A 19,851-nucleotide genomic window follows, 5' to 3' on the forward strand; every position below is an offset into this window, starting at 1 on the left:
CATAGATCAACTTTACTTTCCCTACTGCCTTTCTTCAAACAATCATATACGCGATTGTGCAGTATCCAACTCGCGTATATATGCGACTTCCCTTTATGGAGTTTGCATATGAGATTCAGGATACTGAAGTTTTGTACTTTCAGCTCCCTCTGATTCTGGTATGTCTGTACATTGTGTTGTGCCACCTTTTTCTGATTGTACTTCCTTTTTCCTCCATATCTTCAAACGTGATGATGACATTTTCTCCTTTTGATATGGTGCCCACACTTTGTTCCTGCATTCCTTAGCTATATGTCCAAGCTTGTTACATGCATAACATCTTACATGTTTCATATTCCTCCTGTAACAATCAGCAGCTTTGTGACCAAACATATTGCAAGCAAAGCAATATCCATAAAAGTACCTTGATTGAGATGACTTGTCTGCATAATGATCTTGAACTCTTCTTCTTCTACATCTAGCTGCAACATGTCCAAGATTATGACATACATAACATTCAACATTATTCATAGGAGAAGTAAAGGATTTTCTTTGAGGAATCTCTTTCCTTGGTTGATGATGAGATTGATCTTTCATTTCTTTGCTGATCATTTTAGATTTCTCTTTAGAGTTCCTTGCCTCACCTTGTGAACTAGATTCACCTTCGACAGATTCATAGAAACCAAGACCAGTCTTTATAGTAGGAGACCTTTGACTACTAAGAATATCATCCAAGACTTTAGAGCTATCTTGAAATCGTAAAAGCTTATCCTTTTCTTCTACTTTACCTTTCAATATATTTACCTCAACCTGAAGTTGTTCTTCCTTTTCAAGAGATTGCCTTTTCAAATCTTCTTCAGTTTTTCTTCCTTCTTCCATTTGTTCCCTTAGTTTGAGAATCTCCTTTTCTTGTTCTTCATTCAGATCCTGCTGCATTTGACAAACTTGGAAGGCACATTCTAGTTGAGATTTTAAGCTGGTGACTTCGTTTTCTTGTTTTGCAATAGCTTGGAGTAGATCTGTATTCTGCTTCTTTGATTCTTCAAGATCTCCTTTTAGTGAGAGGATTGTAGCTTCAAGATTTTCATAGTAGCAGGATCTATCTTTGAGTTTCTTGATGGTTGTGCTTCTTTCGTTGACTTCTTTTCTCAATCATGTCACTTCATGCTGCAATTGGTCTTCCTTGTCCTTGAGTAGCTTTCTTACCTTGTTTCCTTCTTCTAGTTGGGCCTTTAGTTTGGTAGCTTCTTCTTTAAAATCACATTCCCTTTTGTTCAATAGATCTTGTTGATCTCTAATTTTGTCTGTCAGCCTTTTAAATTCTGCCTCTATTTGATATCTTTCTTGTTCACCCATAAGAGCAAATTCAGTAGTTTCGTTATCACTTTCATCTCTTCCAAAAGGAAAGATAGCTAGAACATCAGAGGATAATATATTCATACCTGATAATGATTCTGAATCTGAAGAGCTTCTTATACCTAATCCCCAATCAATTCTCCCACTGTCGTAGTTCTTCTGAGATGACTTCTTTTTCTTAGGTGCTTTCTTCTTAAGCTTCTTTCCCATTGTTCCACGGATCTCCTTCAAGCGATCAAGCTTCTATCAAAGGACCTGCTCTGATACCAATTGTTGGAAATAATACTGAGAGGGGGGGGGGGTGAATCAGTATTATCACATTAATAAAACTTTTTCATTTTCATAATCAGATTCATATATGCTACTTCCACAACTCCTTATGATTAGGTTAATTAATCTTCAATGAGTGCATTAGAACTTTTTCAACCATATTATCAGTCAAAAAATGCAGTAACATAGAATAGATCATCACACATAAGGCACACACATGAACACCATGATATAAGGTGGAAACCCAATGCGGGAGAAAACCACCTGCTGCAAGTCATCTCAATCTTCTTCTTAATAAGAAAATCCTTTTACAATATTTGTATTGGTGCAGTATTATACCAGTACGGGAGCTACAACCCCCTTTGCTCTTGTACTAGATGATCCATTTACTAGTACACAGGCTGCTGCCTGCTACAATGCTCCAAAGATCTCCCTTAGCTTTTGTACTAGCTTAGATACTAGTACGTAGGTGCTGGCCTACAATCTTCTCTCCTCCAGGTACCATGTTTCATCAATTTTCAGACTGGATACACTGAAGCACAACACATAATCTGAAAGGCCACATTTGATCCAATTTTCATACTGGACCCAACAACAACTTTGAAGCTCATAATCAAACAACCTTCTGAATCACCCAATCATCAGATCCATACATATACAATGATATTATGAGAGTTATCAACCAGATCTAGTACATCAGATCACATGAAGATAAGTCATTTTAAACCGATCCATTCATCCAACAAAACTGAAGTTAATCATAATTATTCACTCAATCACTGTTGTTATCTGAACATAATATCAGAACCAAACATCACTTCAACAACCCAGATCATAAGAACGATAAACAGAGATTTTAAGAGAAGTAAGCAGCTTCACCCATGTACTGCCTGCTTACAGTACGCACCCTACTCAACTGCTCGCCTGCTTACGTACGCACCCTGCTCAACTGCTCGCCTGCTTACGTACGCACTGTAGTCAACTGCTCACCTGCTTACCTCGCTCTGAGTCCATTGAACTGCCTGCGGACCTCCGCACCTGCAACCCTTCTGTGCCTGCGTACTGGCGCACCTGAAACGCTTCGTGCCAGCGTATATACGCACTTTTCTTTCACTGTACCTGCGTACCTCCAGGCATAGATGATTTCAAGACTTCAAGAATAACCCAGACAGTCAGATCTACAGATCTGATCATGCGCCGAAGAGATCTCAATCCATCAGTAGATTCGCCGAAGAGATCATAATATTTCAGATCTAGCTCTCATAAGATGTTCAACCCAAAACATGCTCAAGCCAAATGATCTCCTTTGCTTTATATAGGAAATCTCTTCCTTAAATCATGGATCAATACCACGGGCCGACACCATAATAACACAAAACCGTCGGCTAAATACCAAAGGTTAAACATAAGAAACCCCACGTGTGCTTTTCTCTGCCTTGAAATGTGTGCACTGGGGGTACGCACCTCCTGAACGGGATAACTGTGGGTATGTACGCACTTTATGTAACACCGACCTGCGTGTACGCACCTTATGTAAGGTGTACCTGCGTACCCCTTATTTTTTTCAATATTTGATAGCTGATCATCAATATCTGCTGCTGACTTGAAGTACTGTGATCTATCACCTGAATGGGTTGCCATCAAGACAACACTTTAGCCATAATGCCAACAATCTCCCCCTTTGGACTTGATGGCAAAGCTTACTTAAGAACTTGCCATTTGATTCCTTTGAGCTGTCCTGCATCTATGTATTATGTCACATCTGATATCTCTTCTGTAGATTCATCTGAATGTATATAAGTGAGATGATATTCTATGAGAGGGTTGCTATCAAGTACAACACATGCATCATAATGCCAACAGGAGGACAAGAATTTTATACAGAAGCATCAAGAACTACTCACGCATTGAGGACAACGCTTTTTGAAGGAGAGGGGCATGTTAGGCCCCTATACTACTAGTGTAACCCCTTATTGTTATTAGTATAACCCACTTATTATATTGATGTACCCATGTAGTGCCCATATTGTTACTATTATGCCCCATAGAAGCCCACTATTGTTATTATTGTGCCCTTACATTATTATTGTTATGTCGGCTCTGATTATGTTATGACCCCTTAGACTCCTATATATAGAAAGGAGGTCTTTTCATTTGTATCATCCAATAATTGTTCATTTATGTAATTTAAAGGAGGTTTCCCCCTCGAAGAGGTTGAATTCTAAGGCGTTGATCTATCTTTTCTATCTTTTCTTGAGCTGGTTCCATAACATTTTCTCCCATAAACCCCTCATAGTCCATTGAAATTGATTAATGAAGCATTATAATTTTTATTTTACATTAAATTTAATTTGTGGATTTTTATGTTAAAAATTGGAAATTTTCAACAAAATTATGGGATGTCATGACTTCCTGTAATTGGTTTATGTTGTGACATGTGGCATGGTAGGAAAATCGAAATAGAGGATAAGGATGTGATCTAGGATGTACATACATGGTGAAATATCTATTCAACATCGAATCTGGAGCTCCTGAATACATGGTCAATGTTGGTCAAACCCAGCCTTTTTGGTTGTAAAAGCAACAAAAATCTGAAGTTACCTAAACTGATTTCTTTTTGTTTTAGAAATCAGTTAGGCTAGAAAAAAATGAACGTAGCCTTTTTGATTGTAAAAGTAGAAACATCTGAAGCGATAATGCATGTACGTTTGGATGTAAATGGTAATAACTAGGAGGAGACAAGAGCAAGCTTAAGACTGCGTATTTCAGAACTCTGTTCTAGTATGTAATTAATTTTCCAGAACTTAATCACAAGCAGCGTTTCATCAATTGTAGTGTTTATGTGTTAACGTTTTCATCACCTGCAGTTTTCTAAGTGTGCCATCGAAGCGTGGAAGGGCCCTACGTGAAGATTGGCACACTGTCGTTTCATTTTCATAGGATTTAGCCTTCAGATCTGAATAGCGTTTGATGTTATTTCCTTGTTTGTGAGTTTATTAATTCAATTAGAATTTCTGGCGAGTGTTATTGTATGATTCATGATGATAGCTTGAAAATTCAATTGCTAAATTATTGAACAAGATCTTGTAAAAGGTTTAATTGAACATTGAATTTCAAAGTATCTCTATGTACTTTGTTTTCATGAATTTGAGTTTTAGTATGCTTAAAAGAGTTTTTGGTTTTCATGAATGCTTAGTGTGTTAGCTGGAAAGAGTTTTTGTGAACTACATCCTTGTAAGAGGATTGAAGACTCAGACTAGTAACACTCTATTTTAGAATAGCTAATTAAATTAGAGGATATATGTGTTCAAATTGTGAAAGGAAACATATTCCAATCCCTTGTAAAAGAGTGTTGTAGCCTGTCACAGTAGACACTTATCTAGGTATATGAGATCCTTTTAGGTCTATAAATTTTAGCCACGTGCTTCTAAGTTTACTTACCTTGGTTGACATTAAATTTAGTCTAATCTAGACCCCTGGATTGGTAACTACAATATATATATCTATATATATATATATATATATATATATATATATATATATATATATATATATATATATATATATATATATATATATATCTATATATATATATATATATATATATATATATATATATATATATATATATATATATATATATATATATATATATATATATATATAGATATATATAGATATATATATATATATATATATATATATAGAGAGAGAGAGAGAGAGAGAGAGAGAGAGCGGGGGGGGGGGAGAGAGAGAGAGGGAGGGGGGGGAGAGGGAGGGAGGGGGAGAGGGAGGGAGAGGGAGAGAGAAGATGGGGAGAGCAAGAGAGAGAGGGAGAGGGGGAGAGAGGGTGAGAGAGGAAGAGAGAGGGGGTGAGGGAGAGGGGGGCGGAGAGAGAGAGAGAGAGAGGGGGAGGGAGGGAGGGAGGTAAGGAGGGGGAGGGGGAGAGAGAAGGATGGGGAGAGAGAGAGGGAGGGGAGAGAGGTGGAGAGATGGGGGGAGAGGGAGATGAAGTGGGGGATAGAGAGAGGGTGGGGAGATAATGGGAGAGGGGGAGAGGGAGAGGGGGAGTGGGAGCAGGAGGGGGAGAGAGCGAGTGAGGGGGTTGGGGAGATGGGGAGAGAGAGAGAGAGAGAGAGAGAGAGAGAGAGAGAGATGGGGGGAGAGAGAGAGCGAGAGGCATAGGGGGAGGGAGAGGGGGAGAGAGCGGGATAGGGAATGAGAGAGAGGGCTAGAGAGAGATTTTATTTGTGTAAATTCTTTATTTTCCACATTTTATATACTGCATGCATGACATTGTAACTTAATAAATGTAGAAGTCTAGGGAAAATAACCCTGATAGCATAGATTCCATATTTTAAGTATAATTTTATTTAATCTGTTGTGATCAAATTTCCAATGTAATATCCATGATTTATGAATCATATTGGTATCATAGCGGGTGACTTTGGGTATTTTGGGGGAAGTTGCAAGGGATCCAAATTGGTTTAAGCATAAAAACCCCAACCATGGTCATTGAATCTACTAATGACTCTCAAGATGTGACATAGGAGGGGTTCTCAAGGCTAGAATAATATATCGTATATATCATCCATAACATGAAGCTCCTTGTGGAAACTCTAGTGAACAAGTTAGGAATAGGAGAAGATGGATGTTTCAACTTAGAGGTTAGGTCAAATGGGAAATCAAGGGATAGGGGTGAACCAAAGAGGAAATCTAATAAATAAGATGAAAAGTAACAACCCAATTCAGTTGTCATGGACCATTCACAATTCTTGTTCAAGAGGGAAGGAAAGGTATACATCAAGCCATACCAAGTTGAGATTAATTCTTTTAAGTTAAATCACTAATTACATCTGTTAGAGGTTTATGTTAGAGTTCACCACATAGATGAAGGACCTAAAATTTGATTTTATCATATGATATTATAGGGACATTACTTAACTTGGTGGGAAAGCCACAAGAAAACCTTAGGACTAGAGGGATATCCTCTAGTGACTAAGTGGGAGGATTTCAATACTCTCGTAAAGTATTTTTATCATATTGGGTATGTACGAGGCTAGTGGTTTTAGTAGAATTACTTCAGGTAGATATAGGGGCTAAGTGTATAGGTGTACACCATGAAATTTAGGAAGATGGAAATAATTTTTAGTATCTCCCCAAAGAACCGATACATGTTTCTCAAGTATGTGCGGTGTAAATAGCCATTAGTAGAAGCAACAGATGTTTTTTAAACCCATAACGATGGATGAGGATTATGTACAGGCAGAGTACCAAGATAAGATAAGGGCAATCAAGTAGGTCAAAATAGAAAGAGCACCATGAAGCTTCCTAGAAGGGGAAGAAGTAGTTGAAACGGGGGAAAGAAAAAATGTAATAGTGATAGCACACTTGTACAAAGATCCTAGCAACCACTACAACCACTATAACATTGATGGTCATATAGAGGAGAAGTGTTGGAAGTTGCATCTAGAGCTAAACCCAAAGAACCAAAAGAAATATGTTATGAATAAAATTCTCATGCCCATAGATTCATGTAATTAGTTGGAAAAAAGCTCAAATGTGGATGAGGAAGAGAAATAAATGGCCATTCTCTTCAATATAAAGACACAAACAAAGAAGGTGGAAATTGATGTTCTATTCAACTCAGGATCATAGAAAAATTTCATAGCAATAAATCTAATCTTGAAACTAGGACTAGAGACTCATGACCATCCTAACACATAACTATTAGGATTGGTCAACAAGGAGGTAAAGATAAAGGTAAAAGAACAGTGTGGAATCAAATTTGCCATCAGTGTTGATTTTGTTGATGAGGTAGAATTAGATGTAGTTACACTTGATGTATGTGGATTGCTATTTGGAATTGCCTATATGTACATTTGGGATCCAATATTCATGTAGAAATCCAACTAGTATCATCCCATCAAGGATGGAAATTCCTTCACCATCAATGCACATAATGAAAACTCCATTTTTTTGTTGGTAAGTTCCAACCAAGCCAAGAAATGATTAGTTCTAGAAAGAAGTATGTTTGACTATTTTTCAAATGATAACAATCTGTAGAAAAGTCAGTGAGAGAAGAATCATCTTTCAAGGGGTGTTCTAACAAATAAAAAAAACAATTGGAAGAATTGTTATAATAATATAGGGGTGTATTTTAGGAGACTAAAGGGTTACCATCCAAGAGTGAAGTGTGTTGATTTTATTGTAGCTTCAATAAGTATTCAAGTCGGCCCAAAAGAAAATTTTGAATTTTCACCTTCAAAAGTAGAAGTCAGCTCCATATTGTTCAAGTCGTCCATCCCCAAAGGAAACACATATTCAGGCTCATTAATTCACTATATATATAGGCACTCAACTTCCTCCTCAAAGCACACAATTCAGATCACACACACATAACATCTTATATTCATCTATGTGAAGGAGACACAAGAAAATACGGTTGAAGTTGACCAAGACAATCTAGCATTTGACCAAGCTCTTATTTTCTCTTTGTTTGACCTTGTACATGTGGAAGATGACGAAATTGTATGTGAATACTTTTGTGCAAGCAAACTGAATTTCTCTGGAGGAACAACAGGTTGAAATTTGGCCTAGTCAACTAGAGTTGATTAAAATATTTTGGGATGCAATTTGGATTTTTTAAGGGTAGTTTGACCAGGTTTTACCTGGGTTCGATTACTAGTCAATTAGGCTTTATTTTGAATAGAAATATCAAATTGTATCTCTTTTTGAATTGAATAATTTATCTAAGAAAAGGTTGTTGGCTCTTTTCCCTAGTTAGGGTTTTCTCTGTTGACAAATCTAGGGCATAACAATTAAGTGATTTCTCTTCTATTAGTAACTGATTGTGAATTCTTTTTACTTCTTTATATTAGAATCTTCTTTTACTTAGGTTATTAGTGTTATTTTTCATCAAACAACTACCAATTCATAAACCATAAATAGATAAGAGACATAGAATATAGGCTATCATCCAATGCAAAAACCTCTCCTGCTTGAGAGGAAAACCCAAACAAATTATTCTTCTTATAGAGATTCCAATTAACAAATTCTAACACCAAGACCCTTGACCTATTTTCCACTCTAAGACCAAGACAAAAGATCCTTAGTCAATGATATTCAAGCTTTTTCTCCTTCGTCATTCTTGGATTATTCTTCAACCTTGGCTTCCTTTTGATTTAGACCTTCGGCCTTCTTGAATTAGTTATGAAATCTTTGTCCTTAATTCAGAACCTTCTTGACTAGCCTTTCTTCCACTAGCTCCTTAGGATGACTACACTTCTCTGTGGCTTCAACGGACTTCTCCTCAGCCTTTACTACTACAACAAACTTACCTTTGGCCTTCACTGTTGCAACAGACTTTTCCTCAGCCTCCACTGCTGCAATAAACTTCTTATGCGTATAGAGGTTTTCTGCCCTTAAAACAGTCCCAAAAATACCCTTAAGAACTTTGCTCTTTCTTCTAGTTACTTGACTGGTTGGGAGGCTTCTCCTTTTACCCTATTCTCGCTTTTATTTCAAACCATTGTTCCACTAAAATTTTGTCTCAGAAGTGATGTCGAGAAACCCTATTTATAGTTTTTTCCTCCTTAAATAATCTGACATGATTACAAGTTGGGCCGAAGTGTCATTTGATGGATATATAATTATCCTTGTTGAATTCAACTTGAGGAGGAGACTTTGCTTGGTCTTGGAAGGCCTCCCTATACATTTAGTGACTCATACAAAAGTGTAATATGCCCAAGAAGGGCCCTTCATATATGATATAGACTCAAATTGACTTTTATGACTAGATGACAAATCCTAAAGGCTCACAATGGGAGCCATCACTAAAATAAAATTACTTGCTCATGAAACCCATGAGGCAAGCATTACAATAATTTTATTTTTCTTCTTTTTATCAATTACATAAAATCATAATTACACATCTCTTTTTTTTCCGAAGAAAGATAATTCATAATTTCATAATGAGAAATTACATGTTGTTGATGCTCGAAGGCATATGATGTAAACGTGGCAATGAAATCCACAGTCAATAAACCAAAAATAAATACAAGTAGACCCAGGAGGTGTACTGTTCTATTACCTATGTCTGCTATATAGTTCCAAGATAATACCCACGCAGGGGTAGTACTAATAAAGACAAATATTATCTACAGAGTTGTTCATATAGTTCAATAGTTCTCAGAGAGTAAGCATTGCAAATAGCTGAATTGTTAAACCAATCAGACACTATCTTTGAGTCTCCAAAAATTTGAATGCTTCGGTAGTGTTTCAGGATAGCAAAGTATAGCAGGTGGCAGAGAGTTATTAATTCAACATGGTTGTTGGCACCGGGTCCCAGACCCAAACAGATTTGGTAGAAGTGTGAGTCAGAAAGATAGAGACATATTCCACCCCCACAGCCGTGAATCTGGGCTGCTCCATCATAATAGGCCCACAGGATGTCTTTGTTAATACGTTCCTGTTGTATAGTTCTTTAGCGCTTTTGACTGTCCACATTTGGAAGCTCTTCGAAGGTGGCACTAATTTGTAATGGGAGGATGTTCCTGTTGATCACAGTATCTTCGAATTTTTTATTTTATTTCTTTTGATCCAGATATACCAAGAGACCAGGAGAGGCAGATTTCTCATTTTTGGTATGGCTGATGTGGACCACCAGGACTCCCAAGCCATGGTAATGTCGACCCCCTGCCAGGTTCTAGTCATATTCAATGATTGAAGAACTTGTGCCCATATACTCCTGGTGGTTGGGCAGGAGAGGAACAGGTGCTGGGTCGATTCTTCGTCCTGTAGACAGAGAACACATCGGGTCGGCCCTATAAAAGCCCTTCTTTTCAGGTAGGATCCCATGGGGATATTATCCTCCAGGATATTCCACATCAGCAGTCTGGTGTGTGGAGGAGATTGAAGCTTCCATAGATTATTCCACCAGCTTCTAATATTCTCAGGTTTCTTGTCAGCAATGATTATGTTATAACCCTGTTTCAGAGTATATTGCCCTGCTTTAGAGTGCGCCCAGATTAGATCATCTTCTTCAGCAATGCACAGTATTACATGTGATTCTGTAAGAGCCCTTAGGTAGCTTTTCCAGATTCTGCGCCAGTCATTAGGTAGGTGCTAGTGTGGTTCAGTCAACCAGGCCTGCGTATGGAAAGTAGTGTTTTGCTAATCCCCTATCTGACCCAAATACTTGATACCTCTGTTGTTTAGGTGCTGGACCAGTCCATCAGGAAGTATATGGGAGTTTCCACTGCCAATCCAAGGATCAATGCCAATTCAGACAGATTCCCCATTTCCAGTCTTCCATAATAAACCCTCCTTGATGATAGAGATAGAATTCAGGATGGCCCTCCATATTACCGAAATGTCCTCTTTGTTCCAGGTTGGGCTTCTGATCCAATCTATGATGGTCACCGGCCAGATATATTTATGAAGGATAACCTGTGTCCATAGGCTATTTTGTTTAAGGAGGATCCAACCCTGTTTGGTGGCCAAGGCATGAGCAAAGGCTAGGAGGAGTTTTAGTCCCCAACCTCCCCACTGCTTCGGGGTAGCAATTCTAGTCCATTTGACCCAGGCAAAAGGTCTGCCCTCCTTATTTCCATTCCATAGGAATCTGCAATAGATTTTTTGTATTCTGTGAAGGATTCCTCTAGGAATCCAAGCAAGTGACATCCAGTAGACCAGGGTGGCCTCAAGGACTGATTTGATAAGGACTAGCCTGCCCGCCCTAGATAGGAGCTTATGATACCAACAACTAATTCTTTTTTCCACTTTTGTGATGAGCCATGTCCATTTTTCGATCTTGTATCCATCTGGTTTTAATCTGAATCCCAAATATTTTAATCCCCCCATCAAATCAGTAGCTAGGTAGGGAAAGAATTGAGTGGCCAGCTGAGATTCTTGTAAGGTGCATTCAGATAGCGAGATGGTTGATTTTTCCCTGTTGATTTCCATTCCTGTGGCTCTACAGAACAGGTTCAGTATCTCATTCAATGTGGTGGAGTCCCTGACACTACCATTCAAGAAAATTAATATGTCATCTACAAAAAGTAGATGTGTTAGATAGAATTGATCCATGATTTTTAGGCCTTGGAGTCCTTCCCTCCCTTTTTCAGTGGCAATGGACCTGCTCAGACCTTCCATGATGATTAGGAATAGTAGGGGGGATAAGGGGCATCCCTACCTGATCCCTCTATCAATGGTGAAGGAGGGCGAAGCTGAGCCATTAATAAGAATGGCGAAAGAGACAGTGGAGATGCATCCCATGATCCAGCTGATGAGTGCTGGGGGAAATGCCAAATGAGTAAGAATCATCTTTAAGTATAGCTAGTTCACCTTATCAAAAGCCTTTTTTAGATCAATTTTGAGCGTGAGTCCCTTGAGTTTCTTGAGCTTGATGGAGTGTAGTGCTTCCTGGGCTGTTCTAATGGCATCCTGAATATGTCTATGGTGTAGGAAAGCAAATTGTTCCTGGGAAATGTGGTTGGATAATATAGGCTTGATGCGGTTGGTGATAATTTTAGAGATGATTTTGTACAGACAGTTGCAGAGGGATATAGGCCTGAAGTCGTTATAGGAGGATGGCAAATCAATCTTTGGAATCAAGGCCAAGTAGGTGAAGTTGATGAGGGGGTGAATGTGAATTGAAATTCTGATTTCTTCTATAATAGCAAGAAGATCCCCTCGCAGAAGCTCAAGAAAAGCCAGATAGAACTCCATTGGCTAGCCATCCGGCCTAGGACTCTTATCTTTCTTGAACCACTTGAGAGTTCCTTCCAATTCTTCCATAGTGACCGGATGATTTAAGTCCTCTGCTTCCTCCGGATCCACAAACCTCGGAAAGTGGGTAGCGATATTGATGATATCCGGGTTGTTGATAGCTACTGGTGTAGTGAATTGCCTCTTGAAATGTGTAATCACCAATCTGGCGAGTTGAGGGTGAGTAGAGGCCCCGCCCTCAGACTCACAGGGCATCTGCCAGATAGTATTGGTAGCATTTCTTCCATTTGCATAGTTGTGGAAAAATTTGGTATTGCCATCCCCTGCTTGGAGCCAGGTGGCTCTACTTTTCAATCTCTATTGTTCTTCTTTTTCCAGTAGGATCTTGCTTTTTTGGTTCTCAAGCATGACTAGATTCTTTTTAGTCTCCTCCATAAGGAACCCTAGCCCCCGTTCATCCATTTCCTGTGCAATCTATATTTCTATATCAACAAGTATCTGGTCATCTCTTCGTTTTTTTCTTTTAGACCACTCCTCTGTCATTGACTTGAGTTTATTGAGCCGAGTAACAAAATCCACAGCCAAACTGTGCTCCCTCAGAGGGGGTTGTTCTCTCCAGAATTCAGTCACCATATTGATGTATTCAGGCTCATTAAGATGTCCAGCAAAAAATTTGAAAGGGGAGCGCAACTTCTTTGATGGTCCAGTAACTTGTAGAAATATGGGAAGATGATCAGAGGATCCCCCTGTACCCACCCATTGTCGATAAAGGGGGAGGTGTCGGATGAGGTCTTGGTGAATCAAGAATTGATCCAAACGACGTCCCAAGGCGGCCTCCCCAATCCTTCTATTGTGCCAGGTGGGCAATTTCTTATTCATGGGGACATCAATTAAGTTGCAGGAGTCGGGTAGAGTGCTCATCTGGTCAGAAATTGGGTCAATTTGTGCATTATGTCCCCAAGATTCTTCCATACCCAATGAGAAATTAAGGTCCCCCCCTATGATGGTGGAATTCGTGATAAGACCATGTTCCAGCAAATTGTGCCAGAATTCCATTCTGTTCTGATTAGGTGCATAGATGTTGATAACTTTTAACTGTAAACCGAACTCCCCGACAAAGATATCCATGCCAATGAACCCCATGCCGCCCCAGGTGGATATATGCTTGATAGTTCGAGGGTTGATGCCAATTGTGAGACTGCCAGACCTGCCTATGGCATCCAAGCCCTGAAATGTCCAACCCGGAAGAATAGAGTGCAGGGTTCGGATAGAGTCTTCAGCAGTATCAAGTGTTTCTTGTAGGAAGAGCATGTCACAAAAGGTATCTTTTAACAATCATTTTAGAGCCAATCTCTTCTTGGGGTTGGCTAATCCCCGACAATTGTAGGAGAGCCAAATCATGGGGGACCTCGGGCAGTGGGCTCCAATGCTCTAAGCACCCTCTCAATGGTATGCTATTCTCCCCTTGCCACATCCACCACTGCTAGCTTAATGGCAGATTTTAACTTAGAAGGGAGTCCTCTGACTGGTTTATGAAGCTTGGTCCTTCCAGGGGAAGGTCCCAAACCCAGACGGGGGGGAGTGGGTTGGGAACAAGATCAGAGATTGTAGGGATGGGGGCCAGGCTCTGGGGAGAGGGAGTGTGAGAGGGGGGGTGGAAAAATCCCTATGAGAAGTCGGGGTGGTGGAAAAGGTGGGTGGAGTCACAGATAAAGGGCAGAGGATGGAGGGAATAATGCAAAATGCTGAAGAGTGGGTAGGCAGCGATGGATGCAAAACATTAAACATAACATCCATAAATAAAACATCAAGAAAGGGGGATGGCTGATTACCTAGCTGCGAAGTGCCATCCGCTGCTGCTTTGGAGTGAGTCCTTGGGGGAGATGAAGGTTCTTTACGCTGGCTCCCTTTCTTCTTTGAGGCATCCACAGCAGACTCCGTCGGAGGCCCATCTTGTTCTTGTTCACCCTTTTTCTGTTCTACAGATGATTGAAGCTTTGTCCCCTTTGAGGTTTCGGTGTTCGTTGATGCATTTAGGGGACAATCCTTGTATAGGTGGCCCACCTTGTGGCACCTCCTACAGCGAAATGGGACTCCTTCATAGTCCAACAGTTGTTTGTGAGAGAAATGTCTCCTGTGGAGAGTAATTTTCTCTTCCAGCCCAGCCCTGGTGTCCAGATAAACCAGAATTCTTGCCATAGTCATGATTCCAGTTTTCTCGAAGGACTTATCATGTTCCAGGTATGTCCCTAGGGCATCTTCGATACACTTGAAAACTTGGGGAGTCCAAAATTGCATGGGAAGACCAGGTAGTCTAACCCAGATGGGTCTGGCTCTGAGATGTTCACATTCAGGGTCGAACAAAGGATCCCATCGTTTCAATAGAACAGGAGCGAGCTCAATGTGCCAATACCGTGACAAGATCCAATCCGTGTACTCCTCCCTATGAAAGTGGAGGGCGAACCATCCTCTGGCCAGGACCCGAATAACGGGTAGTTCTTTTAGCAAGGATCCCCAAATCTCCACTGTCCAGAGCCTCAATCTCTCCACCGAGTAGTTCCTACCTCTGACGCGGCCTACCAGGACTTTCCTCGCGGTGTCCATTGCATCTGCCATTTGCACGTCCTCACCGAAAGTCAGGTTAATATCTGAGTCCACTGCTCTGAGGCAATGACCTTTTCTTAGGTGTTCCGAACGCCGACCAGTAGGGTAATCTTACAAAAGGCTCCTGCAAGGTTCCGAAGAGCTGTGTTGCGCTGAGTGCAAGGGTTGTGGGTTAGGGATGGGATTGCTGAAACAACCAGAACGAATCGGTGAGCGAGGGTTGAGGCTGCAAGAGCCCGGATGATCGAGTGGTTGTTCAGGTCTCGGGGGGTTAGATGGTCCTGCTTGTGTAGTGGAAAAGGAGGGGGGAAACATGGGCAAAGAGGGAGGTGGGGGTGGTGGAGGGGGGAGTTGCAAGGGTTGAGGGAGGGAGGCGTCAAATGAGGGGGAGGCCTGAATGGAGGAGCCGAGGAGATGCAGAGTGGCAGGGGAGAGGGGGGGGGCATTCTAAGCCCAGAAGGTCCGCGACATTAACTGCAGGATGTTGGCGCTTCCCTTGAATAATAGTTCTATCTCTCCATGAGATCTGAGCACAATGCTGGTGAGACCAATGATGTATAGACACTCTCATCATTATCTCTCTCAGAACATACCCCACCGTATTTCTCAGGGTATATTCCTCCAGGATTATTCTTATCTTTGATTCCCAGTCCTCAAATAACATCGGTTTTCAATGAATACTCTTATCTTGAATGCCCTAATACATCTTCCAAGAGAATCGAATGCCAGATGTTTACCCAATCCTCCATTATGTCATCCCACGTGAAGACAAGGATGATATGTCTATCTCTCCCTCTTAATTAGGGTGGACATATCTATTCCAATAAAGGAATGTACTCATTCCTATGGAAGCAATGTCCCTAAGTTCCCTCTTCACTTAGGAATTTCCAAGTTTCTTTTAAGTAATAAACTTGTTTCCAGTCTCCCTCTTAATTAGGAACCTACAGTAGCTCCTCAAGTGGAGATGATGGAACAACTAGCTACTTGAAGAAATCCTCTTCGTGATGTCTTGAATATCTTTTCGTTATCTAGGAGTTGTCATATTTGGGACTTCTACATAGGGTACCCACCATCCATCACTTTCATCCATGAGTTATCCATGTCATCATTGGAAAGTGATTCATCAGTTCATATCTGGCCTTCCATCATGCTATGCTGCATTCTTCATGCCATGTTTACTTAAGGAACTTGCATCCTACTACATGTGCATTGGTGGTGGAAGACATCCATTGATATTCCCTTGGTAGACTTGCATAAACCCATCGAGATATTTGTTCAAAAATAAGGGAATGAACATTAAAATCAAAATTACCTTTGTGATGGTCTTTCATCATGACATAGTCTAGTTTGCATCATCATCCTGCATGCATATTGACACATCTCCCAAAGATATATATTTTCAAGGGTCTATTTCTTTTTCAAACTCCATCAGAGTCTTCATAGCTTCCGTGGAGATATTCTAGTCAAATCCTCTTGGTCTCTCATATGTTGATTTCCTTTACCATGGTTGCATATTCCATGATCTCTTCCTTCCTTTCTTCACACATTTCATTCCTAGGAGATTCCAATCAAAGCTCCTTAATTGTATTCAACCACCTCATACTTCATATGAGGAAATATTATGTTGATTTCATCTAGTGAACGTGTGACCCAAGAATTCCTGCATTCCTTTGAAGGAGGAGATCCTTCCTTTGATTATGATCTCAAGATAGAGCATTGATCCATGTTACTTGCAACCATATGACATGACTATGCAATATTGAATGTAAGTGTACATACCTCATATTTCCTTTGGGTCATCCAGAATTCCTACAATGACTTCCTTGATGAAACACTTCCTTCCCCTCATGATTGGTGAACCTTCCAATGAAGATTCCATCAGAGAATCTTGAGGATCTAAAGTATCCCCATTAGCAGATGTTTCCATTTGACAAATGTATGATGAACCTTGTACTAGATGTCCTTGCCACCTGTGTTTTCAATGAGATTCCCAAGAGCTATATCCTTGACTTCCATAGATTCTAACCATCTTTCATGGTTCTCTATGATGATGTCCCGAGCTCTTGCTTTCAATGCTTCTTTGATGCCTTGATGCATCCCATTATTTTAACTAGTGAATCATGATATCCATATCTTACAACACAAGACTTAGGAACTGGAATAGAACTTATGTGAGGAAGACTATCTCAGTCATAGTTTAGATCTCTTACTTCCTCTATCTTGGACTTCTTCTTTTCAGCTTCTTCCACTTCTTTGGTGATATGGGCTTCTTCTCTTCCTCTTTTGTTATTTTCCTTCTTGACCTTAGGATAATCTCTTTTGTAGTGTACATAGTCTTGACACCAATAGAATTGGATCTTAGCCATGTTCCTTTTCTTTTTTCGAGAATCAGACTTCCCAATTTTTCCTTTTCTTTTTGTCATTGTAGCATAAGCTTCATTTTTCTCACTTGTTCCCACATCAGATTTGGCCTTTAGTCTAGATTATTCAATCTTGCACAGTGACCATAGATCCTGGAATGGAGTATATTCTTTCTTCCCATAAATACTTGAAGTAAATTTACCCCACCCCTCTAGTAGTTAATTTAATACGACTATAGTCATTTCTCTATCAGAGATGACTTCTCCCAAATCTTGTAGCTGAGGTAAGGTCTCATATATCTCCATCCTCCCTTGACATAGTATTTTAGATTGTGTTTCCATTTAGATTTATATTTATATTTAGTTCTCATATTTTAGAAGTTTCATTACGGAGGAGCAACTGTGTTGGTGGTTTGGCTAAGCCCTTATGTCCGCTTAATAATTGCTTCATTGCAAGTGCGGTGCAAGAGGGTAAGTTTGAGTGACTTTTCTTAATGATAATTTATTAGAAACACCACAAGCCAAAAAGTAGAGCAAGGGTAATTAGATCCATTTGAGCCAGTCATAATCACCATTTCAAAAGGATAAGGACTTCGTTGGGGCCCTGACTAGGTGATCTCCCCATTGTTGATTTCAATCATTTTTTGCCATCAACACGCTTGAAGGATTAGATGAGAAAAACCTAGGGTTTATCGATAAAACCCTAGATCTAGACCTATTAGATCAATGTTTCTGTTAAAAGAAGAAACCCTAGCTCATGCAAGGAAGGAAATAAAAGCAACATGTTTATTATGAGGATGAGGATGATGATTTTGCAGATGGATTTCAATGATTCCTGCAAGGAGTAAAATATCAAGAGGGAGTTCACAATTCTCCAAAAATATAAGTACTTTGTATCTCTATTCCTTAATTATTATTGTTTACTATTAGTTAGCCTCTTATATTTGTTTCTTTTGTTAGGCTATAATTGTTTCTTCCATGGCCTCTTAGTGAGGGTTGAAGGTACATCATGAAGGTTGCCAAGGCTATGACAACAAATGAAAGAGTTGGAAGAATGAAGAAAAAATTGTGACAAGAGGGTTCTCCCATGATCAATAATTTGTGTTTAAGAGAGAAATTGTACTAATCGTACCGGATAACTAGAAGAAATCCTAGCTCAGAGGGAGTTGGTAGGCCAACAAATTTGAAGAATGTTATGATGGATGAAATTGTGCCGAATAGAAGTCAGTGGTGAATTCCAAGTGAATCTCAAGATGAAGTATGTGGTAGATGGAAACAAAGTTCATGAGAATTCTTCCAGAAAGAGGGAGAGGACTATGTGGAGGCATTTACTCTAGTTTCCAGGTACACTTATGTTGAAATTGTTATTTTTATTGCTTATATTATGGTTTGAAAATTACATCATGTGGATATGGAGAAATCTTTCCTCAATGGAGTATTTGAGGAAGAATAGGTGTACACAGAACTACCTCGAGGATTTGAGGTACATGAGAGGGAATATCATGTTTACTACTAAAGAAGGTTTTGTACGAACCTTAGACGTGGAATTATTGGACATATGGATATCTAATGAGTCCTAGTTCATCTCATTACCATATGACTTTTTTTGACAGGAGAAAAAGGACTCGCATGATAGAGGGAGTAGCATTGGCAAGAGGATTTTCCTTCATGATAAAGGGAGCACTCAAGCCCTTCTTAAATGTCCGAGGGAGTTGACCTCTGAGTTCGAGATAAAAGATCTTGGTTGGATACATTACTTCTTAGAATTGGAATTATGGCAGAAGCCAAGTAATCATATTATCATGAACCTTCAGAGATTTCGGATGATGGATAGCTAGTAGATGGCCACTTCCCTCGTAACTAGTTTGAAGAAGCTAAGTAGTAGAGGGAGACCCCATATTTCTATAGTATGTTCTGCTTTAGCATCAAGTAGTTGTGGTGATGGTTCCTAAGAAGGAAGTAGTTGCAAGGTTAGAAATATTCATATTGGGTAGAGAGTGTTGAAGATATGGATGGCACGTCATGATGATGATTCAATTTCAATTCTACTTGGGCAAGAAGCAAACATTTTTCACACTTAGGACTGCTAAGGTTGAGAATATTGAAACTAGTTTGGTGAGATGTGAAGAAGTGTGTCTTCTGAAGCTACTCACAGGATTGTTTGGTTAGGTGAAAGAGATGACCGTGATGATAGCTGTTATCACTCCATAATCTCCCTAGGTTATGGAGAGAAACCCAGAGGTAACCACAATACCACTTGCAAAGATGGGATCTAGCCCTTCAAGCTTCAGAGAGGGATCTCTCTTCCTGATTCAAATTCTGTCTTAAGATATTAGGCTAGTTATTGAGTTTTGAGGCTGGTTTTTCAAAGATTTTGTTGAAAATTTCAAGTAAAGTCCATTAGGCACGCAGTCATGAGTCTTCGGGTGATCAAGCATAAAAATGACAGAGCAACTGTAACAGGGCAGGTGTTTTCTCGATAAATCCTCTCCACAGACAGAGACAATCCCTCTAGCCCAATGAGTGGGTCTAGCAACCGAAGTGAAAATCT

At 39.8% G+C, this 19,851-nt stretch overlaps 1 protein-coding gene across 1 annotated transcript; it reads right to left on the reverse strand.

The window, feature by feature from the left end:
- Positions 1-12,810: 12,810 nt before the first annotated feature.
- Positions 12,811-14,952, reverse strand: LOC149159177 (uncharacterized). The gene is made up of 2 exons (XM_089434220.1): positions 14,169-14,952; positions 12,811-13,631 (listed from the first exon to the last, which is right to left on the reverse strand). The coding sequence occupies exons 1-2, from the start codon at positions 14,950-14,952 to the stop codon at positions 12,811-12,813; spliced, it is 1,605 nt and encodes a 534-aa protein (XP_089290346.1).
- Positions 14,953-19,851: the final 4,899 nt, after the last annotated feature.

This window comes from Pinus tabuliformis, chromosome 5_2 (assembly GCF_031772625.1).
Source record: "Pinus tabuliformis cultivar Carrire ecotype Pingquan chromosome 5_2, CPIR1, whole genome shotgun sequence".
Lineage (NCBI taxonomy): Eukaryota > Viridiplantae > Streptophyta > Pinopsida > Pinales > Pinaceae > Pinus > Pinus tabuliformis.

What these genes read in the sequence shown, in the direction of transcription:
- LOC149159177 (XM_089434220.1), bottom strand. Translation starts at nt 14,952, where the DNA reads ATGGCAGATGCAATGGACACCGCGAGGAAAGTCCTGGTAGGCCGCGTC. An exon ending in GGATGGCACTTCGCAGCTAG is followed by an intron (nt 13,632 to 14,168) that starts GTAATCAGCCAT and finishes TCTTCCTACAAG; the next exon opens with AAACACTTGATACTGCTGAA.